The following is a 17,677-nucleotide window of genomic DNA, read 5'->3' on the forward strand; positions in this document are numbered from 1 at the left end:
AAACCCTGTGGAGCACAGTTCTACTCTGACACGCATAAGACGGCCATGAGTTGGAGCTGACTCAGTGGCAACTGGTGGTAATGTGTGCACAAAAACCCTAAGATGTTAGTACGACTTGTCCAGTTTAACAGGCCGATAAATGGAGGCTCAGAGAGGTTGAGCAGCATGCCCAAGGTGGCACAGCAGTAGATGGCAGATCTGGAGTTCAAATCCAGGACTCTCTGACTTCAGAAACATAGCCTTTCCACTAGAACCCAGAAGGAAGCTGTCAGTTTTATCTCTTTATACAAATATTTGTTGGTTTGATTTTCTTTTTGTTTGATTGGCGTAGAATTAACCCGTTACCACTGAGTTGATTCAAACTCATAGCGACCCTGTCGGACAGGGTAGAACTGCCCCATAGGGTTTCCAAGGCCATAATCTTTATGGAAGCAGACTGCCACATCTTTCTCCCACGGAGCAGCTGGTGGGTTTGAACTGCAGACCCTTTGGTTAGCAGTTGAGCGCTTAACCGCTACGCCAGCAGGGCTCCTTAGAGTAGAATTACTGTCGTCCTTCCCCCCCACCACCTGTTTTTTTTTTTTTTTGGAACAATGTCACTTCACACCAAGAATCACAGCATATCTTAATCTATTGAGGGCAGGAGCTACAGGTGCCTGGCACGTAGGATCTCAGCCACCCAGCTTTCTAATTCTACAGCAGGAAGGGATCTTCAGAGACCAAGTTGGTGACCAGATGACGAAGCTCGTTGCCATTTTAACAAAGTTATTCACAGCCTAGCCCTATAGAACCACCTCCCTCTTTCCTTTTTTCTTCTGCATTTGAAATCTGCCCAGAGAGCTGGTGTGTGAAAAAGTACAGCTTTGACCTCAAGCCACGAACCCCTTGGGATTAAATAACGAAGTCCGAAGTCTAAATAAAACCCAGCTGCTGCTTCCGGCACTAGCCTTGTGCCTGCCAGACCTGGAGGCCTTTCGAGAAACAGGAGTTGGGAGCACCGTACGGCCCCAGAGAAAGCCAGAGCCTCGGCATCCCCGATTTCATTTGTTGGTGTTATCCCTACAGCGAGGCTGAAGAATTAGAAAGCTAGAGGCAGGAACATTCCCACCACCGCCACCACCTGTTCCAATATAAAGAAGCCAGTTGCCATCGAATCGATTCCAATTAATGGTGACCCCATGTGTGTCAGAGTAGAACTGTGCTTCATAGGGTTTTCGATGACTGATTTTTCAGAAGTAGACTGCCAGGCTTTTCTTCTGAAATGTCTCTGGTTGGACTCGAACCTGCAACCTTTGTGGATAGCAGCTGAGCATATTAACCATTTGCAGTACTTAGGACTCCTTTCCAATAAGAGAAAAACTTGAAACCTGCGTTTTCTAGATAGAAACTTTCTCACTGATTGAAATAGTTGGCCGAGTTATTTTCAAACGCATGGAAATGTGTCTAAAAGTTTCCTGCATTTACCTGTTCTCATGATAGGTCATAAAATAGATGGCCCCACCACAGGAAATGAGTTTTAAATGGGTGGCTACGTCAATTCTAAGTATATTTTCAGCGTGTCTTACAAACGCACAAGGGGAGAGACTATTGCGGTCTGTGTGCAGCTGGCTGCCACGGCCTCAAAGGATGCTGTGATGCCGGCGGGACCAGCTCTGGACCACAGAGATAACTGCGCCTGAGCTGCAGGGAATGGCCCATGGGAGCCGCGCCGCCCCCCTTGTTGAATGGCCGCACTGTGCTTCTGATCTGCAGTCTCTGAACTCAGCTCACCTGGAAAATTTCGGCAGTCTGAGCTGCCATTCAGGTCCCTTCTTCCTTCTCTCCATTTTTCACCATTTGTCTTCTCCCATGTAGCTTACATTCACTAAGCCCTTCTTGGTGGATGGATTACTGAATGTGGTTGTTGCTGGGTGCCATAGAATCAGCTTTTGACTTGCTGTGGTTACCTGCCATCAAGTCAACTCCAACTCATGGTGACCTTATGTACAGCAGAACGAACAGAGCGTTGCCCGGCCCGGCCCCACCCTCCTGATCGTTGCTACGTTTGAGCCCATTGTTGTGGCTGTTGTGTCAGTCATCTCCTTGACGTTTTCCCCCATTTTCGCTGACCCTCTGCTTTACCAGACATGATGTCCTTTTCTAGCAATTGCTCTTTCCTGATGATGTGTCCAGAGTTAGCAAGTCGAAGTCTCACCATCCTGGCTTCTCAGGAGCATTCCGGTTGTATTTCTTTGAAGACAGTTTTGTTTGTTCCTCTGGCAGTCCACCAAAACCAACGAAACCGGTTGCTGTCGAGTCAATTCCGACTCATAGCGCCCCTATAGGACAGAGTAGAACTGCCCCACAGGGTTTCCAAGGAGCGCCTGGTGGATTCGAACTGCCGACCTTTTGGTTAGCAGCCGTAGCTCTTAACCAGTACACTACTGGCAGTCCACAGTACATTCAATATTCTTCGCCAACAGTGCATCTCTCACCTCTTGTTTTTCTCTCCCGATGAGCGTGCGAGCCTTTCTTACCACCTCCCTGCAGGTTTACCTTCCCCTGCCTCCTCTACCCCACCTTGAGCACCCCTGCGGTTTTCACTTGTCCTCCATTGCCCTTGGTTTTCTATTTTCTTGAGGTTTTGCATAGCCAAAGTTTCTTCCTTTCTTTCTTACTCTTCTGTCTTCTGCATGTAGCAATGCTGGTTGAATGAAATAGTGAGTTAGTGAGTGAATGGTGTTGCCAGCCCTGCGTCCCAAGTCGCCTCTGGAAAAGCACCATTACTAAACTCTGCAGACATTCCCCTGGTTAGATCTCAAAGGCATTCAGGCCCTTGGCCTTGGCTGCCATCCTAACCTTGCAGGACGCCATCTTGGAACTCCAGAGCCAGCCAGATGCGACCAGGAGACGATTAAAGGGGAAGATTTAAGGTTTGCATGTGGTTCCCACAGAATCTTCTTAATTCTCTTTCTTGGCTACTCTCCGAGTGGACCTTTTCTTTAATGATGGTGGTGACCTTTTCTATAAAAGGCAACGGCCCAACCTTTTCATTTAAAAGGTTCTTGGGGCCACTGGGCTCACCTTACACCCTCCCACACCAGCCCCAAGAGCTCCCAGGAGCAGGATTCTACTCGGTAGTGCTCCGGTATCAGGCAGTGCCTTCCCCATAGCAGCTGTTACCCCATCCAGACTGCCTCCCCAAGTCCCAAAGTCAAGAAGTACCTCCTGGTTTATAGACTTACTGGATCCATTGAGACTGGGGAAACCTCCAATTCTAGTACCTGGAATTAACCTTTAAACCTTGAACTAAAACTCTCCCATGAAGCCATCCTTAAACTAAACAACAGTTTAGCCCAATTAATAAAGAATGTTTGCCTTGATCCTTGCACTCTTATAAAGAATTATCTATATGAGTTTAAACTGACAACAGTTCATCTAAAGGAAAGATGAGGATTTCATGGGGCAGAGAGCCTAAATTAATGGGTATGAAGGAATAAGGGTAGAGATAGTGACAATGGTAACACAGTATGAAATATGTAACCAATATTATTGAACTGCATATGTAGAAAGTATGAATGGATGTATGTTTGGTTGTATATATCGCTAACCCACTGCCGTCAAGTCAATTCCCACTCCTAGCATCCCTATAGGACAGACTACAACTGCCCCATAGGGTTTCCAAGGCTGTACTCTTCATGGAAGCAGATTGCCAGGTCTTTCTCCTGAGGAGCAGCAACGGGTTTGGTTTTTTTTGGTTTTAATCTTTATGGGAGCAGATCACCAGGCCTTTCTTTCATGGTGCTGCTGGGTGGGTTTGAACCACCAACCTATCACTTAGCAGCCAAGCATTTAACCAGGGTTCCTGTTGTTGTTGTGTGCCGTCCAGTCAATTCCGACTCATAGCGACCCTATAGGACAGAGGACACTCCCCTATAGGGTTTCCTAGGCTGTAAATCTTTATGAAACGAGGACTTCTAGAGATACACAAATGAGTAGGACACAGCCCCCCTTCTCAAAGGAATTCACAGTAGGCATGGAAATAAATAAGGGCAAAACAGGGTGGGAAGCCCTTGAGTATGTTGATTTATGCCCAGAAGACTGGTGGCGTGGGGGAGGGAGTCACCACGCTACTTGGGTCGGACGTGACTTCACAGAGGCTCCAGCCCAGGCTGATCATGTAGCTTTGACATTCACTAAGCCCTTCTTGATTGACGGATTACTGAATGTGGTTGTTGCTGGGTGCCATAGAATCAGCTTTTGACTTATGGCGACCCCATGTGACAGAGTAGAACTGTCCCATGGGGTTTTCTTGGCTGTCATCTTTACAGAAGCAGATTGCCAGGCTCCTGCAGAGCTGCTGGGTGGGTTCTAACCGCCAGCTTTTCAGTTGGCGGTCAAGCACTTAACCATTGTGCCACCAGGGCTCCTTGATTACCAAAAACCCATTGCCGTTGAGTCGATTCCAACTCCTAGCGACCCTGTAGGACAGAGTAGAACTGCCCCATAGCATCTCCAAGGCTGTAATATTTATGGAAGCATACTGCCACATCTTTCTGCCATGGAGCGGCTGGTGAGTTTGAACCACCAACCTTTCAGTTAGCAACTGAGCATTCAACCACTGTGCCACCAGGGCTCCTCCTTCAATCACTAGAGCATTCAATTTGGCAAACATTTATTGAAAACCTACTGTGTGCTTGTCTTAGCTTCCTAGGGCCGCCGTAACAAAAATACCACAAGTGAGTGGTTTTAAAGAACAAGAATTTACCGTCTCACAATTCTGAGGCTAGAAATCCAAATCAGGGTGTTGGCTGTGTCAGTTTCTTCTTTACGATCCTTTGCTGCTTGTAGGGGCATCTGCCTCCATAGTCACATAGCATCTTTCCCGTGGGTGTGACTCTCTCCATGTCTGTTCCCCACTTTTATAAGACATCAGTCTGAAGGGTTTAGGATTAGGACCTATTGGTGATTCAGTGGTAGAATCCTCGTCTTTCATGCAGGAGACCCGCATTCGATTTCCAGCTAGTGCAGTTCATGCACGGCCACCACCCATCTGTCCGTGGAGGCTTGCGTGTTGCTGTGATGCTGAACAGGTTTCAGCGGAGCTTCCAGACTAAGGCAGACTAGGAAGAAAGGCTCGGTGATCTACTTCTGAAAATCAGCCAATGAAAACGCCAGGAATCACAATGGTCCTATCCACATTGGGATGGCACAGGACCAGGCAGCATTTTGTTCCATTGTACATGGGGTCACCATGAGGAAGGGCCAACTAGACAGCAGCTAACAACAACTCCAGCATGACATCCTTAACAAAACTGATAAGATCTTCAAAGAAAGACCCTATTTCCCTGAACAGGGTCATGTTCACATGTACGTATCTTTTGGGGGGACACAATTCAATCCATTACAGTGCTAGAAAGCACGGTGCCAAACCAAGTCGGAGACTGACAACAGGAATTCAGAGAGGGTTAAGTGGGCTTGCCAAGTTGCTCCCAACCTCAGCAGTAAGGTGATAGCGGAAATGTTGAAGAACATGCTGCTGGAAAAGAATTCCATCAGGGCCACAGATGAAGCGAAGGGGCTGTCTTTGAAAACACAGAGGGCTCTCAAATTGGAATCAGCTGGCGGTCTCAGCTACGTTGCCGTCTCTCTCGGCGAAGGTGGATTTGTTGGCCATGCATTGAAAGCAACAGCGGGGGAGAGCAGAGCTTCATTATCACCAAGGCCACGGTACTCCCCTGTCTGGCCCCGTAGCTAGACTGCACTTCACAGGAGTCCAAGAGGGTGACCTCACTGGGATTTAGGTTTGGCCAAGTGACCAGCATGATTTACGGTGACCATTGCAACTGTCAGTTGGCTCTGTGCACGGCGCTGGAATCCAGATGGAGAAATGCTCATAAAGAACCAATGTGATAAATGGATACGCATTTCAGAGCAATTTAAATCTGTCATTCCTAATTGTGCTTCTTTTTTTTTTTTTCCAAAAGCTTCTCTGCAGTAGTGTTAGAAAAATGAGAGTTGGGGGAGGGAGGAAGCAATATCCTTTGGTAATGCAGGAGGGGTATGCTCTTCCAGAATTCTCTACCTCAGTGCAAGTCAAGAACCACTGTGGAATAACTGAACAGACGTGGGTAGGACCTTGGGGGAAGGGGGAGATGTTTGACCATGCCTTTGGACTCTAACTCCGTTGCTGTCAAGTCGATTCTGACTGTTAATGACCTCGTGTGACAGAGTAGAACTGCCCCATAGGATTTCCAAGGCTGTAATCTTTACGGAAAGGAGTCCTGGTGATGGAGTGGTTAAGTGCTTGGCTGATAACTGAAAGGTCGGCAGTTCAAACCCACCGGCTGCTTTGTGGGAGAAAGATGTGGCAGTCAGCTTTCATAAAGATTACAGCCTTAGAAACCCTATGGGGCAGTTCTAGTCTGTCCTATAGGGTCGCTATGAGTCGGAATCCACTTGATGGCAGTGGGTTTGGTGTGTTTTTTGGTTTAATCTTTACGGAAGCAGACTGCCGCATCTTTCTCCCACGGAGCAGCTGGTGGATTCAAACCACCAACCTCTCAGTGAGCAGCCGAGTGACTAACCACTGTGCCACCAAGGCTCCCTTGGACTCTAGGCTCAATAAATGTGCCATGCCCTCGAATCCTGACTTTCTACTTAGGCTTCCTCCTTTCCTAAAGAATACCAAGTCAAGACATTTTTATTCAGCAGAAACTGTTGGCCCTTTGCCCAGGTAACCTGAAAGGAAACAAAGCTAGCAGCACCTCCAGGAGACTCAGGTATAAACATTATAGGTAGCCTGGTGCCCAAGGAGATGCTGCAGGGTGGGTGGGCAGTGCCTACAATGATGGCCGAGAAGCCTGGCTGTGAGATGAGATGGGGAGGAGGTTGGGTGCCTATGGAATGTTGTTGTTAGTTGCTGTCTAGTCAGCTCCAACTCATGGCGACGTTATATACAACAGAACGAAATGTTGCCATGTCCTGCGCCATCTTCATGATTGTTGGTATGTTTGAGTCCACTGTTTCAGCCACCGTGTCAATCCATCTCATAGAAGGTTCCCCTTGTTTTCACTGACCCTTTCCAACCATGACATCCTTTTCTAGCAATGGTATTTCCTGATAACGTGTCCAAAGTATGCAAGCCGATGTCTCGCCATCCTAGCTTCTAAGGAACATTCCAGTTGTATTTCTTCTAATGAGGGCTAAACAAGGGAGAGATGGGGTTCAGTGGGCATTTGTATGGAGGTTGAAGTGAGTAGAGATTGAGAGGAAAATGAGGGGCAGAGCTGGAGGTTGGCTGACGCAGGTGGAATACATTGTCCTGTGTGTACGCTGGAAGAGTTGAGCACGTGGATGGTGACGTAGAGTCTGTTAGTTACCATTTCCTAGGCAATGCCTAGTCTCCCTGATGGTACTGCCAACCCCTTGGAGTCACACAGTTTGTTTCATTGCCTCACAGTACTTTATACATGGGCAGTACTTAGTCCTTAGGAGCCTTGGTAGCACGATGGTTAAGTGCTCACCTGCTAACCAAAAGGTCAATGGTTCGAACCCACCAGCCGCTCCATGGGGAAAGATCTGGCAATCTGCTTCCTTAAAGATTTCAGCCTAGAAAACCCTGTGGGGAAGTTCTACTCTGTCACGTGGGGTCGCTATGTATCAACTTGACGGCACGCAACAACAACAACTTAGTCCGTATTTCATTGAGGACTGGTTTTGTATCTAGAAGAAGGGAATGGGAATAAATAGATAAGGGCATTGCCATGGCCGGGACCAATATGACTTTCTTAGAAGGCTTGGATCCTGTTTGTCATTTGTGTCTGTTAGGATTGTTTTCAGCTGCAAGTAGTGGAAACACAGCCACAGGTTTATACATGTTGTTGTTGTTGCGTGCTGTCTAGTCGATTCCAACTCATAGTGACCCTGTAGGACAGAGTAGAACTGCCCGATAGGGTTTCCTAGGCTGTAATCTTGTACGGGAACAGATCGCCAGGTCTTTTCTCCTGTGGAACTGCTGGTGGGTTCAAACTGCTGCCCTTTTGGTCAAGCCAAGCACTTAACCATTGCGCCACCAGGGCTCCCTGATTTATATGTACCAAGACTTTTATTCTTCTCGTGAACTCACAGGCTAGCTGTCCAGGACTGCCATCAATGGCCCAATGTCCTTCTAACATTCCATTCAGTCATCTTTAGAGTATAGCCTTTGTCTTCATGCTCACAAGATAGCTGCACCACTTCCAAGCATTGCATCTGTGTTCCAGGTAGGAAGATGGGATGCGTAAGTGGCTCTTCACACCTGATTCCACCCATTTTAAAGAGCTTTCCTAGCAGTCCTGCCCATTAACTTCTGCTTACCAACCGTCTCCTTGGCCAGAATTGTGCCACACAGCCACCTGTAGCTGCAAGGGAGGCGGGAAGTGAAGTTTTGTAGATGGTCACAGTCACACCCCAGACAAATTGGGGAGCTAGTCACAAGTAAGAGAGGATGGATATTGGGTTGGCAGCTGGCAGTGTCTGCCCCTCCACTGTGAATTTAAAATGATAATTACTGTTTTTGAAATACTTATCAGCGCAGCTCTACTGATTTCTATATGCATGTTAATTGATGGGAAATATTATCTCCATATTTCAGTTGAATGAGCTGAGATAAGGAGAGGTTAAAAAGCTAACTGGGATCCAGGGAAGAATCTTGCCGGGGGAATTTTCTAGGTGCTTCTTTAAGTGCTCCCCCCCCCCCACCACTTTTAAGTAATGAAGGGGATTAGGACAGGGGAGCACATGGAAGGTTGGCTGTAGTCCCTTTCCATAAAGCTTTAATTTCAGGGCTGTAACCCTTGTGGATGGCAGGAGAATGGGGATATACCTGGGCCGCTTCAGTCCTTCCTCATGTGCAGTAGATCATCCTTTTAAATAATCTTTTTTCCCTTTTTTTGCCAGAAGTCCTTTCAATTAAGTGGAGGTTTCATTGAAATAATTAAACCTTCCATATCAAATGGCTCACTCCAATAATTTAGGCAAATCAGTTAAGCAGGGATACATTTATCTGACTGCTAACCCACTTCCAGTTCCAAAGCTTTTACTCTGTGGCGGCTCTTCCGGGGAAGAGGGGTCTGTACGCTAAAGACAGCTCATCTCCAAAGGGCTGGGTGCTTTCTGGATTTGAAGCAACAGCAGCCTCACTGGTTATTTTATTCAAGTTTTTGAGAGTTATTTATTCACCCAACAAAAATATGTTGAACACCTAAGAATAAGGGCCCATTCTAAGTTCTGTGGGGCATGTAGAGATGAGATAGATATGTGGCAGGTTGCTGAGCTCTCTGAACCATAGTCTGCCCTTCTAGAAAATGTAGTAGTACTTAGAATCCCTGGGTGGTGCAAACAGTGAACATGATTTGGCTGCTAACCAAAAGGTTGGAGATGCAAATCCATCCCAAGGTGCCTCAGAAGAAAGCCTGATGACCTGCTTCCAAAAGGTCATGGCCATTGAAAACCCTATGGAGCACGGTTCTACTGTGACACACATGGGGTCACCACGACTCAGAATCAAATCAAGGGCAACTGGTTTTTAGTAGTATTTACCTCATAGGGTTATTGTGAGGATTAGATGTGCTAATTCATCTAGAGCATTTAGCACAGTGTCTGGCAAATGTTGTTGTTGGGAGCCCTCTAGTTGATTTTCAAGTCATAGTGACCCCATGTGACAGAGTAGAACTGTTCCGTAGGATTTTCTAAGCTGTAATCTTTATGGAAGCAGATCACCAGGTCTTTCTCCCAAGGGGGCCACTGGTTGGATTCGAACTGCCAACCTTTCAGTTAGCAACTGAGCAGACAGGGCTTCTTAAGCTGCTTAATAAGTGTTGCAGCCCTGGTGGTGCAATGGTTAAGAGCTTGGCTGCTAACAAAAAGGTTGGCAGTTCAAATCCACCAGCTCCTCCCTGGAAACCCTATGGGGCAGTTCTGCTCTGTCCTTTAGGGTCGCTATGAGTCAGAATCTACTCGACCGCAGTGGGTTAATAAGTGTTAGCTTTGGTTGCTATTAAGGAGCCCTGGTGGTCCAGTGGTTAAGCGCTCAGCTGCTAACCAAAAGGTCAGTGGTTCGAACCCACCAGCCACTCCACAGGAGAAAGATGTGGCAGTCTACTTCCATAAAGATTTCCAGCCTTGGAAACCCTATGGGGCAGTTCTACTCTGTCCTATAGGGTCACTATGAGTCAGAATCTACTCTACGGCAATAGGTTGGTCAGTTGGTGGTTGCCACTGGTTTAATTAAGATCAGATAACGTGGAGGCAGCTGGAGCTGTGTTGGAATCTCTGCCTTTCCACTTAGTGGCTGTGGAATCTCAGCCCTATTACTTAACTCTCTCCTTCTGCTTCCTCATCCGTAAAATGGGGATAATCATACCTGCCTTCCTGCGCTTCTGTGAAGGTAAAAAGGGGTGACACATGTGAAGCCCCCCAACACATTCGGCACTTCTGGTTTATGAAGGGCAAGCTATCCCACAAGCATTACTGCAGATCAAGCAGGGCGTGTGCAGAGACTGGGGATCATTATGTTGTTCTTCATACTTAAATGCATTATCCATATTTTCAACCATTGACATGTCATTTTTCATTAATTTTTTTTTTTTTACCAAAGTAGTACATATGCCGTGCATCGTTAAAACGTAAAATAGGCTTGTAATGAAAGCCATCAGTCCCTAACCCCGCTGTCACCAACCCCAGTCCTGATCCCTAGACGCAACCACTTCCAACTGTTTTTCACTCTTCTTTTTTTTTTTTTCGGTCTATTATTTACCTCCTTATTTCCAAAGAATATGCTTGCATTGCTATTTATTGATACACTGATTTTAAGACATTATCTATTGAGCTATTGTTAGGTAGATGAGAACGTAGCTCTTTTACTTCTACCCCATTTTTCCTCTTCCTCCTCCTCCACTCTTAGTACATTTAGGTCAGAATTTTTTTGTTTAATCATTGAGGATGTTTATGTTATTATGACTAGGTAAATATTGTTCATGTTGAGGCAGGTTGTGTGCTGTGATTTTCTATCCCTCCTTGTAATCTTTTGTATTTTTCCTGGAGTTAAAATTGCCTCTCTCTCTCTCTTTTTTCCATTTGCTCAGTTTTTTAAACATGTTGCTGTTAGTTGCCTTCACGTTGGCTTCGACTCGTGTATAACAGAACAAAACGTTTATGTATAACAGAACAAAATGTTGCCTGGTCCTGTGCCATCTGCATGATTGTTGGTATATTTGAGTCCACTCTTGTGGCTATTGTGTCAGTCCAGCTCACTGAGGGTTTCCCTCATTTTCACTGACCCTTTACTTTACCAACCATGATGTCCTTTTCCAGCCATTGTAGAAAATGTACCTATCCTTATCTTTTTCCCCCTGTGCTTCTCAGAGCTGTCATTTGCCTAACGATATTTCCTAAATTATCAAATATATCTGATACCTGTACAGTCTTTCTTCCCTGACACCTCCCTCGAGGGGCCCTCCATGCTCCTGCTGTGATCTTGGCCAACCACTCTTTGTCTGCTGCTGGGCTCTCATTCTGGGCCTCTCCTTGCTGCTTTCTCAAATCAGAATCGTTGCTGCCTGGGCTCCGTATCTTCCTCTTTATTGCTTTAGTCCCTCATTCTGCTGGAGCATACCCTACAATAGCTTCCTAAGAAAGGATACATGGGAGATATATTTTTAGAGTCCTTTCTTTTCTGAAAATCATTTCATTCTGTTTTCACACTTAATAGTTTGAGAGGTGTTATGGATTGAATTATGTCCCCCCAAAATATGTGTTATAAATCCTAACCACTATACTTGTGGTTATAACCTCATTTGGGAATGGGTTTTCTTTGTTATGTTAAGAGACCTTATCAGAGTAGAGTATTTTAATCCAACCATCTTTGAGATATAAAAAGAGAAGATTAGGCACAGAAAAGCAAGCAGAAATGGGGGAAGATAGATGCCATACCACATGAAGATCACCAGGGAGCCAAGGAACAGAAGCTGAAAAAAGAAACAAGGACCTGCCCCCAGAGTAGAAAGAGAGAAAGCTTTTCCCTAGAGCTGGCACCCTGAATTCAAACTTCTAGCCTCCTAAACTGTGAGAAAATAAATTTCTCTTCGTTAAAGCCACCCACTTGTGGTATTTCTGTTATAGCAGCATGAGATAACTAAGACAGGGGAGTATAGAATTCTAGGTTAAAAACTATTTCTATCAAAAATGTGAAGGCATTGCCGCATTGTCTCCTTGATTCCATTATTGATGTTGAGAAGTCTGGCATCACAGTTATTAACAGTTCTTGGTATGTGACCTGATATTTTCTTTCTGGGAGCTTTTAGGGTCTTCTCGTATTCTCTAGTGGTCTGGAATTCCACTGTGATGTGCTCTGGGAAGAATCTTTCCCCACTGATCATACTGAACACTCAATGGGCCCTTTAAATCTGAAAACTCGTGTTCTTACATTGAGAATTCTCTAATATTATTTATTTGATAATTTCATCCCTTAATTTTCTCTGTTCTCCCTTTGTAGTATTTCTATTTATTGGGTATTACATCTTCTAAATTGATCTTATTTTTTCCCCTTCTTATCTTCCCTCTCTTTAGTTTTTTATTTATTTAATTTTTTTTTTTGGAGACATCCTCAACTTTATCTTCCAAGCCATCTATCGATTTTCTGCTTCTGCCACCTTATTTTTAATTACCAAGAGCTCTTTCTTGTTCTACGATTGTTCCCTCCTCACAGCATCCACCTGTTGTTTATGGATGCAATATCTTATCTAATCTCTTAATGGATCTTAATTATAGGGTTGTGGTTTTTAAACTTTTCTCTTATTCTATGCCTCGTCTGCTTGCTGTAGGCTCCTTGCATCTGTTTGTCTATTTCAATCTCTGCCTTTCACATGGAGACTTCCCTCAGACTCAAGTGATCCTTGGCTCTCTGTTATTCTTAAATCGTTGATGTTGTTCTGTGCCATCTAGTCGATTCTGACTCATAACGACCCCTTGTGACAGAGTAGAACTGCCCCATAGGGTTCCTTAATCTGTAATCTTTACAGAAGCAGATTGCCAGATCTTTCTCCCGTGGAACCGCTGGTAAGTTCCAATTGCCAGCCTTTCAGTTAGCAGCCGAGCATTTAACCATTGTGCCACCAGGGCTCCTTATTGGGAGGCAACAAAAACTGTTTGTATGAGTTCTACTTTCAACTATCGGGCTTTACCTTAGGGTGAATGGGCACCAGTTGTGCTTGAATAATACCAATGATGGGGAGCTCATCACTCACCAGGAAATTGATTCCTTTAGTGAGAAAGGAATTGTTCTTTTTAACCTTGAGTCAGTATCTGCCATCTTAGAATTTGGTTTTAGTTCTGTCTTAAGTTTGTGTGTTAACATATTTCAGGAAGTTTCTGTGCACACACTTTTTGGTTACAGCCCTTTAAAAAGTGAGCTTTAACAAAAAGCAATTCTAGGGGTTGTACAGTAGTAGTGATTCTGGGTGGTGCAAATGATTAAACGCTCAGCTGCTAACCAAAAGGTTGGCAGTTCGAGTCCACCCATAGGTGCCTAGGAAGAAAAGCCTGGCAATCGACTTCTGAAAAATGAACCATTGAAAACCCTATGCAACACAGTTCTCCTCTGATGCACATGGGGTTGCCAGGAATTGGAATCAACCTAACAGCAACCAGATAGTACCAATTAAGAGGAAGTCAGAGAACCTCGGCTCCAGATCTTGCCTTCTGTGCTAGTTGTGGGACCTTGAACCTCTCCAGTCTTTGATTTTCTTGGCTGTAAAATGCTGATGATACAAGTAATAGTATTTCCAGTTGACTTCAACTTGTGGCGACCCCTTGTGTCAGAGTAGAACTGTACTGCGTAGGGCTTTCAATGGCTGAAACCACCTACCTCAAAGAATTCATAAGATTTATCAGTCATGCTTCACAAAGTGCCTGACACGCACTAAAGGGTCTGTAAGCATTAGAGATGATGTTCCAGACAGTCGAATGTTACAGCTATAAGTCAGTTTCTCAAGAGAAGTATCCTGTAGTCTTCCCTGGTCTTGGGACCAATTTCTTGAGGGTGGTAATCAAAATTCAAAAACAGAAATAGAAATTTGGCCTTGTTATTGGTTTGGTGCCTTGGTTTCCCCAGCCTGCTGTTGAATGGTGGGAAGGTAGGACAGCAACAGTAGTTGTACAAACCTATTTTCCCTTTCTTACAATTAAAACTTTTCTTCCAATTAAAAAAAGAAAAAGCTTTCTTTTCTGATTGTAAAAGAAATGCATGTTCTCATTTTTTTAAATGCAAATACAGAAAAGTATAATTTCTATTGGCTTTTGGTCGTTGGCCTGTCAACCACCATGCTGATCTTTACCTTCTTAGCGGGAGTGTTGGCTGCTGGGGCTCTGGGGTCTGTCTGCGGGTCCCCCCCCATCCCGTGCCGTGCCCACGGTGGCGGGAAGCAGTGTGGCTACCCCTGTCTCCTCCACAGGGCAGGAGCCCGGGAGGCCAAGGAGAGTGCGTCCTCCAGAGACGCATGTCTCTGCACCACCCCAGGGGCCGGGGGCTCTGACAGCTCACTCTGATCCTCCCTGACACCCGGCAAGAGCAGCTTCTGTCAGCCCTGGGAGCATGGGTGTCACCTGTGATTAATCCTCAAAGCCAGAACGCAGCAAGTGACTGATTAAACAGTGGTGTCCCGGGGTCCCGTCACTCCCAGTCTTTGAACAGCTGCCCCACCCTGGGATCCTGGCAGCTGTCAGGACAGGTGGGGCCCCTCCTCATCTTCTTGGGGTTTACTCACCTTTCCCCTCTCCAACCTCCATCACTCCAGAGGGAGAACTGGCCTGTCTCCATAAGCCCACCTCCTCAGCTGGGTGGCCAGAGGGCCTGAGCTGGGTGTCAACAGTGGCCTTGTCAGTCACCGTGAGCAACGCCACCCTTGGGAAATCACACATGGTGCACCATGGCAGGTTCCTGCCCGGCTGGTGGGAAACTGGAGGCTGAAGACATAATTCACAGTGAAGGGAACTCTTCCGGGTGCAGGTGCGGGAATGCGGTGTGCTGCTTTGAGCTGATGAATTAGTCGCTGATAAGAACGTCTCCACTCCACAAGTGCTTTTGTCAAACCCCCGCAAAGACCCCCACACTGCCATGAGCGACCCCAGAGGCTCCTGCCGACCTGCTTTCCAACCCCGAGGCCTTAGGGCCTGGGCTCCCTGATCTTCCAGGCTATCCTCCCCGCTGGCAAACTCCTGGTGGCATCTTCCCCATCAGTGCCGCTTGGAGAAATGCCACCATGTGAGTTCCTGGCCTTTGCTTGCCAAGGAGTGTTGCCTTGATACTTAAATGATTCTCTCTCCAACCTCCACCCCGCTCCAGATCTGACGGTCTTTTCCTTTTCAGATCCCGGCCATCCGAACTCCAAGTCCAGACTGAGACCAGCTCACGGAAAGACAAGGCCCAGCCAGAAATAATAGCATAGCAGCTCCTGCCTGTTGAGCACTTACTGAATGCCAGGTACTTGACATACATTGTTGTTGTAGTCAGTTGCATTCACCCCATGTACAACAGACCAAAACGTTGTGCGGTCCTGCGCCACCTTCGTGATCGTTGGTATGCTTAAGTCAGTTGTTGGAGCCACGGTGTATTTTCAGTACCTTCCCGCCTACAGAAAGAGCCCTGGTGGTGCAGTGGCTAAGCACTTGGCTGCTAACCAAAAGGTTGGTGGTTCAAACCTACCAGCTGCTCCACAGGAGAAAGATACGGCAGTCTGCTTCTGTAAAGGTTACACAGCCTTGGATACCCTATGGGGCAGTTCTCCTCTGTCCTGCAGGATCACTATGAGTCAGATCGACTTGACAGCAACAGGTTTTTTTTCCCCAGCCTAGGGGGCTCCTCTTCCAGCACTATATTGGACAATATTCTGTGACATATGTTGTCTCCTTTAAATTTTAAAAAGCATGAAGTCGGGGTTACCTGAGACTGGATGGTGGAGTGGCGAGGGAGGGTCTCAGGCAGAGGGCAGAGCAGGAGCAGGCTCTGAAGCCAGGAGGAATTTACGGGACAGGGAGAGGAGGCCAGTGTGCCTGGGAGACAGTTTTGATGAGCCCATGGGGGCTGGCGGGAGACAAACCATGCAGGCCCTCGGAGGCCAGGTAAAGATTTTCAACTTCATTGTAACAGCCGCATGCTACATGTTGTGAATGAATGAGGGAGGGAATTGAGGCCAGCCACTGTCGGGGAATTTGTGCATGGAGAGATAGTCTCCTGATCCTGTGCTTTCCGCGTGAAAAAAAGATGACCCTTCCCATAGCGCCTGGCCCAGGTGCCCTCAAGTGGCTTTCCCAGCTCTTTGTAGAGAGCAGACGTTAGTGTTTGACTCAGATGAAGCCAACCACCGCTGAGGGTTGGGTCAGAGTTGCCACAGCTCTGGCTAAGATTGAATGGAGGCCGGAACCATCCAGCCGTGTGGGCTGTTAAACTTCAGAGTCACCATGTCTGAGAGTGCCTTTCTGGGCAAATTGTCTTCAAAGAGACTGCCCAGAGCTTGACACACACTGCCAGGCTCATCCCAGGTGATGGGGCTGAGTCAGGATGAGTTACAGTGAAGTGTGTGGAATGGAAATGCATTTGAAATTGTGTCCTAGATTCTATTTTTCTGTTGATGCTAGCTACACTATCCACGGAGTCCCCGGGTGGTGCAAATGGTGAACATACTCAGCCGCTAATTGAAAGATTGGAGGTTCGGGCCCACTCAGAAGCACTTCAGAAGAAAGTCCTGGTAATCTACTTCCAAAAAATCGATCATTGAAAACCATGTGGAGCTCAGTTCTACTCTGACACACGTGGGGTTGCCATGAGTTGAAGTCAACCTGATGGCAACTTGAACAATATCCAGTTTTTGACCATGAAGTATCTCGCACATATGAAAAACTGCATATATAATGTGTGTATATGAGACAGAGAACAATAACATGGACATACGTGCCCCCAGCAGAAGCAGCAGTACTATTTCCATATCACTAACATCCCCATGTGCCCCTCCATGGCCACATCCCTCTCGCTGGCCCTCTCCAGAGTGGTCTTCATGAGTCCCAGCTTCTCTGCATGGTTCTACTATGGATCCTGTATTAGTTACCCAGGGCTGCTGTAACAGAAATACCGCAAGGGAGTGGCTTTAAAGAACAGAAATTTGTCTTCTCACAGTTTGTTGTTTGTTGTTGTTAGTTGCCCTCAAGTCAGTTTGCTGTTACTGTTGTTAGGTGCCGTCAAGTCGGTTCCGTCTCATAGCAACCCTGTGTACAATAGAACAAAACACTACCCAGTCCTGCCCTGTCCTCACAATCATTGCTATGCCTGAGCCCATTTTTGCAGCTACTGTGTCACTCCATCTTGTTGAGGGTCTTCTTTTTCGCTGACCCTCTGCTTTACCAAGCATGGCCAGTCCTTCTCCAGGGATTGATCCCTCCTGATAATATGTCCAAAGTACGTGAGACAACGTCTCTCCATCCTTGCTTCTCAGGAGCATTCTGGCTGTACTTCTTCCAAGACAGATGTATTCGTTCTTCTGGCAGTCCATGGTATAGCCAGTATTCTTGGCCAACACAATAATTCAAATGTATCAGTTTTTCTTTGGTCTTCCTTTTTCATTGACCAGCGTTTGCATGCATATGAGACCATTGAAAATACCATGGC

The 17,677-nt window shown here is 46.4% G+C and overlaps 1 protein-coding gene across 1 annotated transcript in view; it reads left to right on the forward strand.

Annotated features, from left to right (window-relative positions):
* The window catches only part of CARD11 (caspase recruitment domain family member 11), a 135,400-nt gene that overhangs the window by 74,399 nt on the left and 43,324 nt on the right, over positions 1-17,677 (forward strand). The window contains exon 2 of the mRNA XM_004385921.2: positions 15,386-15,499. Within this exon, the coding sequence (XP_004385978.2) occupies positions 15,493-15,499 (7 nt within the window). The 5' untranslated portion in view covers positions 15,386-15,492. The remainder of the gene's footprint in view (positions 1-15,385; positions 15,500-17,677) is intronic.

The sequence above is a fragment of the Trichechus manatus genome, unplaced genomic scaffold, assembly GCF_000243295.1.
Source record: "Trichechus manatus latirostris isolate Lorelei unplaced genomic scaffold, TriManLat1.0 scaffold00151, whole genome shotgun sequence".
NCBI lineage: Eukaryota > Metazoa > Chordata > Mammalia > Sirenia > Trichechidae > Trichechus > Trichechus manatus.